Genomic DNA, 14,170 nt, shown 5'->3' with positions numbered 1-14,170 from the left:
GCATTGCTTGCAGAAGGCCGACTGTGAGCCAGGGGTTGAGACATGGCTTCCAAATTGAGCAAGTGATTCTAGCCGAGCCAATCCTCTTGATGCTAATCATGTGTGAACGTTGAGATCCACCAGCCTGATGACTGGAGGAATACTAGAGCGGCCGGCCTCTCATCTGGCGGGCAGACCCCGGACCAGAGAGTCACTCCTGGAGCGGCTGGCTAGAGTAGGGAGGGTCTGGCCTAGATCCTTTGTGTTTGTGACTCTGTGACTTCACTTCAAGGCGGGCCACATGAGGACACAAGCTAACGCTGCGCAGCTCTGCAGGATATGGATTTCACATCAACAAGCGGGGTTATGGCTACAGCCACACAGAAGGACTGCAGGGCTCGCGCTCCCTCCGAGGGGACATCTCCGTCCCGTTGATACGTCTCCAATCGGTTAATGAAGTCGTACCAGGCCAATACATCTCCAATTAATTAATAATTAGTCCATTTTCGAACACGCTACAAATACAATTATCTAATATTTGTCATTCAGGTATCTAATTATGCTTTCTATTTTGTTAAACATCATTATTTTTTGTATGACATTTCTGTTTTTCTTTTACATGTTCGAAATAAATGTTCAATCAATCAATCAATCAATCAATCAATCATCTCCAATAAATCTGTACATCTCTATCAGATCAATACATCTCTAATTGATCTACAGATATTAATCAATCATTACATCACCAATCAATCCATACATTTCTCCAGATCAATAGACCTCCAACCAATCCATACACCCCTTTAGATCAATTCATCTCCAATCAATCAACACATCTTGAATCAATCAATAAACCTGTAATCAGGCCATACACCCCTTCAGATCAATTCATCTCCAATCCATCAATCCATCGAGACATCAATTCGGCAGGAAGTAAACACAACGATCCATCAATTGGGCAGGAAGTGAGCGCTCACCTTTGAACCTCTCCAGGTAGTGGCGCCCCACGTACCAGCACGCCGTCTCGAAGTTGGGGAAGGGCGTGAGGGTCTTCACCTTCAGCCGCCGCTCCACCTCGTACGCCCTGCAGGGGAGAGAGACCGACAGCTCTCACTCCGCTCACTCCTCCAGGCTCCAGCCTTGTTGCACCTTTGAGAAGTGCATTGGGGAGCCGCGAGGAGCTGCCTCAGTGCCCGTGAAATGCTTTGATTCAGGCCCGGCCTCCTCAATGGTAAACGGACTGCATTTATACAGCGCTCTTTCAAACCAGCGGCCACTCAAAGCGCTTTCAAATGGACGCTTCTACTATGCATTTACCTTTATTTCACGTTTTATCATTCAGTGGCTATCTGAACCATGCTTTTTATTAGTATAGCTAATAATTAATGCTAATTATTAATAGTAATGCATGATAGTAACATCCAATATACTTTAAGTGCCTTCTATATTCAACACATATAGTGGATCTCGACAAAGTTTGTTCTATATTTAACAGATGTAGTGTATCTTGACCAAGTGTGTTCTAAATTGAACAGATGAAGTGTATCTCGACAAAGTGTGTTGGCACAAGACAACGCTAAAAGCAACACAAAGAGGTCCGGTTGTGAGATGTACTGGAAAGAGGATCTTCAATAAGGGAGATTCATTAACCCATTCAGTAATGAGCTCTTACCAGGGGGTGCTGATGGACCAGTGGCTATGGGTTGCGGTGTATATACGTTAGAGGGCTAAACACACATTCACACACCGACGGCGGGGTCAACCACGCAGGGCGACAGCCAGCTCGTCGGGAGCAGTCAGGGGGAGGCGTCTCGTTCAGGGACACCTCGATACACACAGCTAGGAGGAGCTGGGGATCGAACTAGCAACCTTACGGTTACCAGTCAACCCCGCTGTACCTCCTGAGCCACATGCCGCCCTTCAAGCATCGGCGATGAGGATGTGTGTGATAGGACGAGGCCCGGATGTAAGCGTTAGCTTTGGGTGCTCACCTCATCTGCATCTCCACGCTAAGGTTGTGCACAAAGTGGCCGGAGAAGGCCAGACAGTCCACTGGGGTCAGGATTGCGTTGATCCAACCTGAAGGAGAAACACAAACACAAACCAGGGTAAATATGCGTGTACAATTAAACATAGTGATCAATACGACCGACCTTGAATACAAGTCACACATAGAAGGGAGTCGCATCCCTATTATTACAATCAATAGTATAGATTGATTATATATTTGTGTTGGTACTTGTGTGTGAGTGTGAGTGTGAGTGTGTGTGTGTGTGTGTATTTGTGTGTGTGTGTGTGTGCGTGTGTGTGTGTGTTGGGGTCTTACCTGAAGGGATGAGGAGGGTCTGGCCCTGCTTCAGCGTGCACTTGTAACACTTGTCCACCTGGTCAGCGAAGAACATCTCGCTGTGATTGGACGAGGACCTCCAGCGGTCGTACAGCGACAGGTTGGCCGAGGTGGGCTTGATGAGGAAGAAGATCTTCTCCCCCTGAGGCCCACAGAGACGCCGATGTGAGCGTTGGTTTACATCGATTCGTTCATACCTTTACTACATGGTTATATTATTGTCTAACCGTATGTGTGTGTGTGTATCTCTGTGTGTGTGTGTCTTTGTGCATATGTAAATCTGTGTTTGTGTGTGTGTGTGTGTGTGTGTGGTGTGTGTGTGTGTGTGTGTGCGTGTGTGTGCGTTTGTGTGTGTGGGGGGGGGGTTCGGTGTGTGTGCGTATCTGCATTCTTCGTATGCGTGTGTAAAATATATGTTGTAATCTGCGTATCTGCATAATTATAAACACACGTACACACATCTCATGGTCATGTACACACAAATTCATATTTACCCTGTGTGCATCTATACACACACACACACACACACACACACACACACACACACACACACACACACAGACACACAGGGTGTGTATCGGCGACCGTACCTTGAGCACGTGGTACCACACTGAGGCGCCTCCGCACTCGATGTGGAAGTCTGTGTAGCTGTCCTTCACGCAGATCAGGCAGTACTTGGTGACCTTGGGCTTCCCCAGCAGCGCGTCGTCCGGCCAGTAGTTCTGCACCCAGGACAGACGGCGCACGATCGCTGGGCTCTCCACCATGCCGTCCATCCTGACACACGCACAGGCACACGCATGGACACACACACACACACAGGCACACGCATGGACACACACACACACACACACACACGCATGGACACACACACAGGGACACACACACACAGGCACACGCACACACACACACACACACACACACACACACACACACACACACACACACACAGGAACAGACAGGGGCAGACACAGGCACAGTCACAAGCACACACAGGCACACACAGAGACACACGCACAGGAACAGACACACACACAAACACACACACACACAGACATACATACACACACACACACACACACACACACACAGAGGTACGCAAACGCACACACAAGCACACAAATGAAATGAACGCGTTAAAGTCATGCAAAGTATTATAGAAATTCTTGTTATTTTAAATGCTGTAATAACTCAAAGTGTAACACAGCTTTAATTGTTTTATTTATTTGAATATATTTTTATACATTTCTTTTTATATTAAATCTATTCTATCAAATACCCGATCTTGTAGGCTTTAATATTCCTACTCAACTTAATCTGAATTTGAAAACGGAATCTAGTTATGTATATTAAATAGATACCATTTATCCATCCCTGTGCTGTACTTTAAATGAGTGTCTCAGTGATGCGTACATTAATCGCCGAGAACAACAACGAAACACGATACTAATCAGAGCGGCGACAACAAACCAGTTCAGGGCCCGGTTTCACTTTCACTTTCTCTTTCGTCACCTGGTGTCGGAGAATTCCAGGTTGATGACGTTCAGGACCTTCTTGCGGTTGGTGCTGTAGTAATAGTCCACAAACTCCTTCAGCTTCATCTTGCTGTCCGTCTGCTTGGGCACGTCCACCACGTCGACGCCCACATCAGGGCCTGGATGGCGGCAAAGAGGAACACAGAACCATCAGCACATAATAACAATGAGGGTAATGATGATAGAATTCAAATGGAGCTTTACAAAAAAGAAAACAATTTAAAATAATAATAAGGAATTATTAACTGTAAAGGTTAATGATAGACATAAAACGAATGAAAACATGGATTTAAATCAGAGAAAGAATGAAAAAAGTATTAGTCTTATTGCCTATTATTCTTTGAATACGGTGGGAGCCTTTGCTCAAATATGGAGTACCAGCGCCCTCTACTGGGAATGATGAGATATTATCAGTTCTATTATTATAATTTGGCAGTAATTACCAAACTCATAACAGTTTGAAAGCACTTCAACTGACTGCCAAAACATCACGCAGCTTACAACAATTCAGCAATTCAACTGTGACGATATACTTTGTTAAACCCAGACTGGAGACAATGACGTCGAAACAAAGCGAAGCCGCCACGCACCAACGTTGTTCTCCACGTCGCTGATGTAGAAGGTGGGGGCGGGCAGCGACATGCCCAGGCCCTCCTTCTTCAGCACCAGGATGGGCTCGTTGAAGCCGTTCTCCTCCAGGTAGTCCATGCTGAGCTGGGGCCCGGTCAGCTTCACCACCACGTCCTCCGCACTGGGAGACACGCACAGCACCGCGGTCAGGAGAATCAACTCAACACACGTGGGTGGACGTGGCTTGGGTGGTTTGTTATATTACAGTGGATGTCGTAAAACTAAATTTAAATTTATAATGTGGGCCTGTCGAACCTAACTGACGATGGAATGCTTTTTAAGCTTCCCAAGACTGACCCTTTGTGGGACTTTATATTACACAAACTGCAATATAAATGTGAAGGAAAGAGAGTTGAGAATTTCCAAGTGAGACAACTCTAAATGTAAATCTTTGAATTTATGAAAAAAAAAGATAAATAAGAATCATGTGAAAGTATTTGTTGGATTACAATCCGGCGACATAAAACCAAATATATGTTGTAAACCGACATCCTAGTGTATCCCAACTGATAGGGAACTTCTTTTAAAGTGGTCAAAGACTGCCCTCTTGTGGACGTTTCTTCACCCGGTTAGGACGCTAAAAACTCACCTCGGGAACGTCCTGCTACGGAGCTCCTTGATGAACACTTGGCTGCCATTCTGAACAGCCTTGATGTCGGTGCTCTGTCCCGTGTCCTGTTTGTTCCAGTTCTTCTTCTTTTTGACTGGAAAAAAAAACAAGACGTAAATCAACACAAACATAACCCTTTTCAAATGGGTTAAGAAAAAAGGAAAAAATATCATTGTTTTTGTTTCTGCCAAAGGATGACACATGTTTTTCTTGAATATTTGCAATTAATTACAATCAATCAATCGATCGAAACAAACACATATGATCTCCTCTATCCCCTATCGAAACACAGTAAAACAACCCACTCCTCAACGTCAAAAACACACTTCCAAGGAGACACACAGTTATCTCCACCAACACAGTCACAGCATGCCTTCCGTTCCGCCTGGCCGACACTTACGGGTGGATTTACCGTCCGTTTTCTCGCAGTTGGGACAGTGGTAGATGTCGATATCAGGGGCATCATCCTCATCCACACCTACACAGCTGGAAGTAAACAGAGACAGTATTTAATCATCACTGTGCGATGCAGCCTTCCCTGTCCTCCTCAGAATCGGTCAGAGGTGATACATGTTCGAACCTACAGGAACCCAATCTCAGAAAACCAGACTAGTTTATTTTATAATAGAATTTGAGGGACAGAAAAACGAATCCACATTCAATCAAAAACCCTGTGCTTGAGAAATTGAGTTGTTTGCTCAAGGGTCCACTCAGAAGGAACAGGCAGACTCTGGCCAAAAGTGTTTTTTTTAACAAAAAGCTTTTAAACCCATTCATGATCAGACTTTTATATGGATTGATTTAGAGCTAACCATGTATTATGGAGCTCCTACTTCCAGCATTGGCCCTAGCATTCAACTAGTCATGGCTATGTTTTACTGCATCAATAAACCGAACCCTCGACCTCCTTGCACATCATATACCCCCTAATGTCCTCACGTTCGGATACGGGGCGACAGAGGCTAGTAAAAACTAGTGCTATATGCAGACACGGGCGGCCGCTAAACACTGGCGCTTTAAACCAGCCCGGGGAAATCAATAGCTTTAAATAAGTGATGAGTTTTATTCAGTCAACACCGTTCAGTCGTAGCAGTGCGTACTACGGGTGTCTTGGTCGTCCAGCGGGGGGGTCGCTGTGGTTTACCAGGAGATTATAGCATGGGGTCGAAACTGACACGATAAAATATGTTAAATAAAGGGCAGAAAGACTTAAAAAAAAGCCTAACTGTAGAGTGGGTTCCCCTCACTAAGTCCGATCGATAAGCAGTGAGGAAGCTGTTCGCTACTTTAACAGCTAACGGCTAACGCTGGCAGTTGGTTAGCAACAATGGCGGCGTTACTCGCGATGGCAGGTCTTTCCAGAGTAAACTGTCAGAAAATCTTCTCCCTCGAAACTACTCTGCGAGAGGAGGAGAGATAGACATTGCTGATCTGGGGAGGATTATATAACATCATTATTTTCTAAAATATTTTCAGGATAGTGTAGTGGTTAGTGTTGTTATCTGACATCTTCAATCACTGTTTAGTCACTTAATAATACAAAGCTGTGGATACAAGTGGCTGCTCAATGACTTAATGTTAAATATAATACAGAATAGTTTATACATTTGTCTTGTAAGACAGTTTGCAAACTACATTTCTTAGTACGGCTGGCCCGAGATGCAATAATATAACCAATTCGCCTGCCACTGATAATGCCTTGCTCTTTCCCAAACGTCCCATCTGGGATTAATAAAATGCATTTTATATGAGAGCAATGGAGGGTCACAACCGTTAGAGGAAGAGGATATGACAACATTCTAAAAACACAAATTTGAACTGACAAACAGATCCTTGTTTTTTTTTAAAAGCACGAGACTAGACATTAGGCTCGCTGTATTAAAAACTGCTGTAGTAGCAGATTCCTGCCATGTGGGGGCCCTGCTTCTGAAAACATGGGTGGGAGTTTCCAATGTTGTGCTTTTTTTCTCTCTGTGTGTGTGCGTGTGCATGTGTGCCTGCGTGTGCATGTGCCTGCGTGCTTGCGCGTATGCGTGCGCGTGTGTGTGTGGGAGGGGGCAGGGATATGAGCTCACTGGAGGAGGAGGCGGTCCGTAGAAATACTATACATGGTTGACATCTGTGGGAGATGCGAATGGGTTCAGCGCGGTGTCGCACCACCATCCATTTGCAAGCGATTACGATTCCGCAGAAACACATTTTGATCGTTGTCGTTTGCATTCCTTAGGGACGTGATAAATCAATTGGCACTGCACTACTGTAGTTGAGAATAAATGATGCATGTGCATAAACGATTTAAAATATAACTTAATTTAAGGTATAGGTATAATTGTTTTGGTATCTAATTTTCTAAATGATATACTTATGATAGCCGGGTTGATTTTATTATACCCATCTAATCTAATCTAAATGATTTGGGATATGAACTACATTTGACTCTGGTTACACACTTATAATAAGTTATACGTCGTTATTTTTCCGGACTCTTACTTGAGTGTATTAAGCCCCACACACTGGGATTAGTAGTCTTCTAAGAGCATTACACCAGTCTCCCTCTCCCCGATGGCAATAATACTTTGTTGTCTTCCTCTTCCATTTATAGGCCCTGACAGGAGGTCACATGCAGCCTTGTCATCGGGCTCCAGCATTAAAGACCGAACACAAACGAAATCGACATCCCATAATACTTCCTCACCTCTCAATGTCCAGCCTATGCCCTTTAACCTTGAGTACAGAGTCAGAGTTCACCTTATAGACCTCATGCTGTTTCAGGGCCTTCTGTCGGTCTTATGTATAATAGCATGAACCGTCATCATAATCATCGAACGCTTTTCGATTTTGAACCCAATGCACTGAACAACAAAACGTCACGGCAACCAGGGAGTTGCCGTGGGAATCCTCATGGACGCCTGAGGATAAATGAGCATAGGAGCTGGAGCATAGATATAGGGGCATAGGAGCATAGATATAGTAGCATAGATATAGAGGCATAGGAGTATAGATATAGGGGCAGAGGAGCATAGGAGCAGATATAGGATCATAGGAGCATATAGGAGCATAGATATAGGATCATAGGAGCATATAGGAGCATAGGAGCATAGATATAGGGGCATAGATATAGAGGCATAGGAGTATAGATATAGGGGCATAGGAGCATAGATATAGAGGCATAGGAGTATAGATATAGGGGCATAGGAGCATAGATATAGGAGCATAGATATAGATGCATAGGAGTATAGATATAGGGGCATAGGAGCATAGATATAGGAGCATAGATATAGATGCATAGGAGTATAGATATAGGGGCATAGGAGCATAGATATAGGGGCATTGGAGCATAGCAGAGAGGCCCTGGAGGAAGGAATGCTCAGCCAGTCAAGTGATGCTGCAACCGAGCTCATTACGGCCCCAGGGCCCGACGGGGCTGGAGTCAGTGAGGACAGCAGGTGGCTCTACCACAACACACACACAGCCCCTCGCAGGCACCGCTGGACGGAGACGGAGGACACATGCGTACCTGCTCCTGTATGTACTAATGTACAGACGTACGTGCACACACACACAATTCAAGGATTAAACTAGACATGGCAATGTTTTAATGCATCATGAACTGTACATAGTTCTAAACACACTAAACATCATGCACCCTCATGTCCTGACGTTTTGACATGGGGCGGGGGTGGCTAGTAAACACTGGCTATTTAAACCAGCCATCTCTAGACCGGCTCTATGTACACCCATGTGCTAATAGACAGACTCACACACACGCACAGATGTCATTTGCTGCTGATACAAAGTGAGCCGACTGCTGACAAGGTTTCATAATAAATAGATTATAAGACATGGCAGTGGTTAACGGGAACATGGTCGAGGAGTTCAAAGGGCTGGCCCCTGAACATGGTCTTTAAACCGCGTGGACGTAAAGAGTTAATTAAAGTGTAACGTCATGCCATTAGTTGTGAATAGAGCTGTTCGATCAATAGTGGTAGAGCTCGGTCGGGAGAGAGTTTGGCAAGACGTGCTGAAGTACGTTCAATTTCGTTCTCATTTGAATCCATGAAAGCATGACTCTGTTGGTAATAGATTAACAATCACAGCACCTGCAGATTTAGTCTGTTTATCGTTACCATAAGTGGGGGGTCATCGTGTTTGTTTACATCTACCCCCTCAATGTATTTATCTGATTTGAATGTTGCTGCTCAGTGTTATATTTCTGTTTTTTCAATCATTTATATGGTACCAAGGTGGTACTACGGTCCTTAGAAGATATGATAGAGTAACCAAACTGAACATCCCACTTCACCACAGAGCGAGGGTCTTAGACAAAGGCCTGCAACATCTGCAGGAACCAGACACTGCTGGTTTCACTATCGCTATAGCAACGGACAGTCTTCCATCCAGTGTCCCCACTATACTGTGGACCGCTATGAACCCTTTTCTCAGATTAATGGGATGGTTGAAAAAACAACTTATCTCCTGCTCATCATCTCCCTGTATTGCGATGATCCAATTATTCAGAGTCACCGAGGAACTGCAGAAGACTGGAAGTTGTTCTAAGTTTAATATTTGACATCTTATGCTCTTGTTCTATGTTAATAATTCAGATACATTTAGATATCCCATTCTTGCCTGTGAAAAGTTTTGTTTTTTTAATTGCCATGCAGGAGATGTAACCTGCAGATGTAAGGTTTATCCCTGACTTGTCGTCGTTTGAATGTCATTATATTTGAGATATTTGAGACTTTTCAAACAGTAAACTTTCGTTTCACATTCCCTGCAGCACAAGCCCTTGACATGCTAGAGGCGTGCCTGACATAATAAACTCAACTGAAATCCACCAGCGGTATTCAAAATATGGACACAAAGACAACCAAGAAACACATTCTAATATGAATAATTAGTATGAATGGTAACACAAACTAGTTCCGGAAGGCTTTCTAATTATGACGAAATCCGTTGCCCATAAAAACAAGTTTCTGCGTTATTAAAAAAACGAATTCAGTTGTAATGATTTCGACTCTGCCTGCCAGGTGTAGCTCCAGCCGGGAGCTATTAGCAACTCCTAGCTACAGAAACGCAGACAAGAGCCCGGGAAGCCGGTCCGATTCGTTTCTAGCCAGAAGAACACAAAGTGAACAATAAGGAGAAAACATGTAGCTTGAGAATAACAGTGGGCCTGGAATTGAACCCTGAGGCCCACCAGAATAATTCTGAGTAAGGGGTCTCAGGGGGCCAGAGCAGGATCAATCTCATGGGCCACATACCTAGCTGGTCCAATCGGGTTGTTTACCTAAGCTGTTTTCATATTTGCTGACAACCAGAAATGCTCAAAGTTTTCCTTTTCTATTGCCAGGATTGGGTGTTGGTGGGTAAACAGCCAATTAGAATTTGATAAGGCTGTTTGTTGTGTTTTCTATATATATAATAATAATAATACTAAAATAATATGTTGGTGGAAATTACTAAATATCAGGATGTCGTATTTCGGTCTAAACATAATATTGTTGGATCAGGAGTTTATAATAAAAATGAGCATTAGCAGCTAACTGTCGCATATCCCTGATTTGAATAAACTACCATTCCCATTAGGACGTCTGCTCTAAAAGCCAGCATCTTTGAAGGCACTTTGAAAGATGTGCCTTCAAAGACTAAGGAAATTTACCTTTTTTCAATTACACCGTCAGAGTATACTCCCTCAGAACAGCCCAGAAGCTTTGTGATTGTGACATTAAATAATATGGATAACACAATTTGGCCTTCCTCGCAGACATCGCAAATCAAATCGTGAAGGAGGAATAAACTCTGATTCCTCCTCCAACCGCACTACTGCACTCAAAAACACTTCTCAACACAGCAGCAGAAATGAGTTTGACTCAGTCTGTAAAGGTTTCAAAAAGATGTTCAGAAGTGATGGTTTCGAGGAAGAAAGTCTGTTTTCCTTCACAATAAGAAGTAGAATATACACCGTGGCGTATATAGACAGTATATACTGCTACGTTCTGGAACTGTCCAAAATCATTGTCCTTAGTCATTATTGAACATTTGGTAGGGCCTGCCATACGAAGTAGAACACCTAAACAAATAGGCATAGGGTGTGGCTGGTGAATTAATGCTACAGCCATATTTAAAGATATAACGAGCCAAAGGTTGGAATAGTATTAGTCATACTTATTATTAATCAGAATTAAGTCATTTGACATGCAAACATACAGAAGTTATACTATAGTTGTGATTCAGGAAAGTAACGTCTTTCACCAGCGAAACAGGAAATAACCTTTGTCTTGGCTCATGTTAAAACAACATCTATAGCTCACAGCTGACACAAGTGAAGTCCATCACACTCACACACAAAGATGGCTGCCGAATCGGATTTTTTTCAACAACAACACCACATTTGGTCTAGTGTTGTGTTATTACCGGCCATTAAACATAAATCACATGGATGGCTGACCTATAGGGGGGACTGCGGTCTCTCCACACCAGTCCTTTGGCAAACACAACCGTAAAGAGCAATAAAAACGCAAAAGACCGGTCCGACCTAAGATGACGATGAAGGTGTCCTAGTGTACCCCTACATCGTCGTCGTCCCCCATCCACGTCCAGTGGTGTGTCCTCCTGTCAGTCCACCAGTGTTATTAACCACGGCTATGGTGTGTATGACACCACAGCTGACAGATCATCAGGGTTTCAAACGCTCTGGCAGCCGGCCAAAACAAAACAAAACATGGCTTAATTGCGGGAGGGACACCATTCTGTTTTAACACCACAAATCTTTTAAATATATGATACTTCCGCATCCTTATCTTTCTACTTTCAAATTGACCCAAAAGTTTGTGGTCGTCATAGCTACACCGTTATAAACCATGTAATCTAGGAGGCTTGCTTTATTCCCTCCTCATGTCTGCCTAGACATCCACCTCTTTATCAAGCAGCAGCACTACCAGAGAGAGCAGAAACAGAACATAACATGACTTAACACAACATAACATTAGATTAGGTGGGTAAACGTGATCAATCGGCCCGTTCTGGGAGGAGGACGTCAGCTGACAGCAGCCTCTGCGCCGGGCTCTGTAACAAGCTGCTGTTAACATGACGTCGTAGCAGCAGTGAGGGGTTAATGTTCGGGCGCGTAAATGCTGCCCAGCCATCCGGAGCTTCTTCGAAAGCCCCACATCCCAGATCTAGCGTTTTACTCAATAAAATATCAACCATGCGTCCTTGTCTCCCCCTCCCCCCCCCCGCCGCTAAACGTGCACACGGCAGCAAAATAAACAACTCGGGTGTGTTGAACAAGGGCTCCGACACCACCTCGGTGACCGAGAACATGATCGCTCGGCTCGGATCGAGGTCCGAGAACGCGGCGGGACGGCGAGGAGCGACGGGGGGTGGGGGGGGGAGTTGAAATTAGAAGAACTAACCATCCTGTATACCCAGAATAGATTATAATCTGGTGGGATTGTCTCACTAAAACACAACAGTGCTTCGTCAGCGATCGGCCATAACATTGCATTTGAAAGCCCTTGCAGATCGAGCCGATTGTCAGCCATGGCTCCTGGCAGACCGGACCAGCTGGTCCCCACTGAGCTGAGGAGACGGGGGTCGTGATTTAGTACCGAATAATAACGACTCTCTCTATCTCTCTCTCCATGGCCGGAGCACGACGGCGCAAAGTGAGCGTTTTGCACATAACACAGCGTGCAGAGCGGCTATGAAGGGCGAAGGACGGAGCGATAGGTAGCGAGGAGCACCGCGGAAGATCCCTCGCTTTGGCGTCTCAGACACCCGCCGCTTCTCTACAACAATGATAGTCGACCGCTCCGAGTTACCCGGGACGCACACACACACATACAACACACATCACATCAACACACACAAACACAACACATCAACACCATGGTTTATATTCGACACGACTACTAAATAATGATCGGTGGTGTTTGGTTTGTATTTATGTTTGGTGTAATTCGTTCGAAAATGTCCCAGCCCCGGAGAGCCTCCTCGGGTGACTCCGCCTTCTTCTCCGAGCGGCCTGGCTGCTCTCTCGGAGCGGGTCCGAATGGAGACGAGCCACGGCGCCACAAAGCTGTCAAACGCATAAAGAGCCCCGCCACAAAACACAACGCAAATGCGCACAAAATGTGGACATGAACACGGCGCCCTTACCTTCCGTGGAACCAGTCCTTGCAGGCGTCGCACTCGATCATAAACTGGGTTACGTCGTACGGTAATCTGCAGATGCAATACACTGGTGGTACAGTCGCCATGTTCAATTCACAACTACGTCGGATGGACGGGGGGCAGCGGCGGCAGGAACCGTCCTGCAACAATGTACAATATGATTCCCCAGATCCCGGCCAGTCCCGCTGGACATGGATCTAATCCCGCGTCTCCACCGCGGCGTCCATGCTGCAAAGCCCAACGTTATCTCGCAGAATCGCTACAGCCCGCGTGGTTCCCTGAAATGCATTACGCCTGATTCCGCGCACTGGGCAACACCGAGACACCGTGCAGAAAGCAGACGAAAAGGTATCCTTGCATGGTAGAAATGTTACGTCAGCAGCGACCGAGACACAAAAAAGTCGTCCTCCTCAAATCAGATGAATGAATCTTGTCAACATTGCAGCTTTTCTCCGCGGGTCTCCCTCCAGCGAGGGGGGCTGTGTTCGACCGGGGGACCGACGCGCTCTCTCCGCTCCCAGCAGCACACTCCGAAATCGCAGTGTTTGATATTCTGGCAGCCCGGGTGTAATGCGAGTGTAATGCGAGTGTACTGTCGGGCTGTGCGACACAACACGGTGTCAGCCAGTGGCCGTGGTCGCATCGGGCTCCATCCGTTACCACACGCACGGATAATTTACCACCATGCGTTTTACAACATGGACATGAAACTGGATCAAATGTTTATTTGAGTATTTATGACGTTTTGGTTATTATTATTTTTTATTTCCAGAAGGTGGCGGGTATTTTTTTTTCCCAGTTATTGTTTCGGCAGCTATTCTATTATTATAAAAGGGTAATTATTTTCTCTTAATTACAGCATTATATCCAATGGATTAATTTCACATTAAT

At 45.1% G+C, this 14,170-nt stretch overlaps 1 protein-coding gene across 5 annotated transcripts in view; it reads right to left on the bottom strand.

Moving 5' to 3' along the window:
* phf2 (PHD finger protein 2) overlaps positions 1-13,905 on the bottom strand; it is a 30,839-nt gene extending 16,934 nt beyond the window's left edge. Inside the window, exons 1-9 of one of the 5 annotated variants that reach the window (XM_030373948.1) lie at positions 13,265-13,905; positions 5,502-5,587; positions 5,081-5,195; positions 4,452-4,612; positions 3,839-3,980; positions 2,917-3,103; positions 2,306-2,468; positions 1,971-2,058; positions 957-1,063 (exon numbers count right to left, since the gene is read on the bottom strand). In XM_030373948.1, coding sequence (XP_030229808.1) covers positions 957-1,063; positions 1,971-2,058; positions 2,306-2,468; positions 2,917-3,103; positions 3,839-3,980; positions 4,452-4,612; positions 5,081-5,195; positions 5,502-5,587; positions 13,265-13,365 — 1,150 coding nt within the window. In that variant the 5' untranslated portion in view covers positions 13,366-13,905. The remainder of the gene's footprint in view (positions 1-956; positions 1,064-1,970; positions 2,059-2,305; positions 2,469-2,916; positions 3,104-3,838; positions 3,981-4,451; positions 4,613-5,080; positions 5,196-5,501; positions 5,588-13,264) is intronic. The other 4 variants (XM_030373946.1, XM_030373945.1, XM_030373950.1 and 1 more) reach the window with 4 other exon arrangements.
* Between the last annotated feature and the right edge of the window lie 265 nt (positions 13,906-14,170).

The sequence above is a fragment of the Gadus morhua genome, chromosome 13 (genome assembly GCF_902167405.1).
Source record: "Gadus morhua chromosome 13, gadMor3.0, whole genome shotgun sequence".
Taxonomy (NCBI): domain Eukaryota; kingdom Metazoa; phylum Chordata; class Actinopteri; order Gadiformes; family Gadidae; genus Gadus; species Gadus morhua.
Note: the sequence above shows the minus strand (reverse complement) of the source record. Positions and strands in the feature narration are given on the sequence as shown.